The sequence below is a fragment of the Miscanthus floridulus genome, chromosome 8 (assembly GCF_019320115.1).
Source record: "Miscanthus floridulus cultivar M001 chromosome 8, ASM1932011v1, whole genome shotgun sequence".
Lineage (NCBI taxonomy): Eukaryota > Viridiplantae > Streptophyta > Magnoliopsida > Poales > Poaceae > Miscanthus > Miscanthus floridulus.
The window spans coordinates 128,440,035-128,442,052 of record NC_089587.1 but is presented as its reverse complement, the minus strand read 5'-3'; the positions used below and the strand labels follow the sequence as shown (position 1 = coordinate 128,442,052).

Below are 2,018 nucleotides of genomic sequence, written 5' to 3'. Positions count from 1 at the left end.
CGAGCAAAATAAATCAAAGATATTAAATTATTGTGCATATAAGATAAGCATGGTGCATTGATACGTAGCATCATGTTAAAGTAAACTCTTAAAGAGTATAGTTGTGGTTATCTCCCTGACCAAAATTGGTGGACAAATTGCTCCACGCATCATCTCAGTCCATGCCATGCATGTCGTTAATAGTAATAGGAGGGACTAAATAATCCTACCTCAAAACCAGCTTGTGAAAATCATGCACCCAATAACGTCATGTTTAAACTAAACTCCGTATGTCAGGCCATGTGAAGTCCCGACATATATCTCCTCTGCATTAACTAAAATAAAATTGGACTAGCATCTCAATTATGCTGCATTCATCCAAACCCATATCCGGTTAAACCATATTAATAGACTATAAACAAAATTAGTCTCTACATGATAAACTACGTGCCTAGGCTAATCAACCTGCTGCGGCACCATAGTCAAAATAACCAAAATGTTACAAACATTAACGGGAGCTTAGCCAAGTCATATAAGCTTGGCCACATTATATTCATCATAATTCCCAATTAATTTGGATCAACATGTCATCCATGCCTAGTATAGGCCTTCCAAGTGCCATGCATAATGGGTAAACCAAATATAGCGCCTTAGTAAGACTGCACTCATATAAGTGTATGTCTAGCTATTAAATCAAATTAAATTAAATAGCATTGTACATGTGGATCCTTGGTCAAGTACCATGTCATGAGCATGTACGCTAAATTTGATAAAACAAATCAACTCCATGCGCCGCGCCTAGGTTTGGTGCAACAACATATCTTCTTGACGTTGACAAGATAATCATCTTGTCTTTGCCCCTATAAAATATTGCACCATATGTCAAGTGCATCTACATATATCAAACATGTCAATTCATGGTTCTGCATGGTCTGATATGACTATATCAAATTTAGTCTTCTTCAAAGTGAATCACGTGCATACATGATATGATGCACTATTCATTTAAGAAATGACCATGGCCAAGTGCTAAATATACACATGCATCCATCCATGACTACAAGACTGAAGACTTTGTTTTCTTTTGTAGTTTGTAATAGGAAACCATATGATGTAATCTTATTTTTCATGTACTCATGTTGGAACTCTTAATCAGGGGTGTTCTCTTCGGAGATGTAATTAACATAATTTTTATACAAATATAAGGATTATGAAAGTATGGACTCGCAATACCTGTTCTTTTATTTTTTGTCCCAATTAAATCTAACCAAAAACAAATTTATCTCTGCTAACGCGGAGGCGAGTCATAGCCGCCCGTTTCCCTGTCATCAAGGCTTAACAACCTACGGTGTCAAAATGGCTCATTTCAACCATATGGGGAAGCCACCACACTTTGATGGATCAAACTATGATTATTGGAAGAGAAAGATAAGTGCACACTTGAAATCAATCAATAGAAAGGTGTGGGATGTAGTGGACAATGATTTTGTGGTGATCAATGAAGCTAGACCAACCCCAAGAAAAGAAGAAAAGCTCAAAAACAATGATATTGCAATCAACCAATTCTATGAAGCTCTTGATTTGAAGATGTTTGAGCAAATCAAGGATCTTGAGAGAGCTCATGATGTATGGAAGAGATTGGAGGAATCCTATGAGGGCACCAAGGCGGTGAAGGGTGCCAAGCTATATGTGCTCAAGGACAAGTACACAAGCTTCAATATGAAGGAAGATGAGACCGTGCCGGAGATGTTCTATAGGCTCCAAACAATTGTCAATGATTTGAAGAGCCTATGAGAAAAAGTGGAGGACAAGGATTTCTCACACCGGTTCTTGAGATGCTTACCACTGAGGTTTGACACTTTGGTGACCATTCTTGTGAGAGATGGCTTGGAAACAATGACCCCAAACCAAGCAATAGGTGATGTGGTCACACAAGGCACATACCGTGTGGAAAGGGATGGGGGCATCAAGGAGGAAGAGGAAGACAAAAGAAGAAGAGTGTTGCATTTAGGGCCGGCACCTCATCCAAGAGCAAGGGC

General features: G+C 38.8%; 1 protein-coding gene across 1 annotated transcript; it reads left to right on the top strand.

Annotated features, from left to right (window-relative positions):
* The first annotated feature begins 1,335 nt into the window (after positions 1–1,335).
* Positions 1,336–1,773, top strand: LOC136469893 (uncharacterized). The gene has a single exon (XM_066467915.1). The coding sequence runs from the start codon at positions 1,336–1,338 to the stop codon at positions 1,771–1,773; it is 438 nt and encodes a 145-aa protein (XP_066324012.1).
* Positions 1,774–2,018: the final 245 nt, after the last annotated feature.

Coding starts and splice junctions, on each gene's coding strand:
- LOC136469893 (XM_066467915.1), top strand. CDS start 1,336: ATGGCTCATTTCAACCATATGGGGAAGCCACCACACTTTGATGGATCA.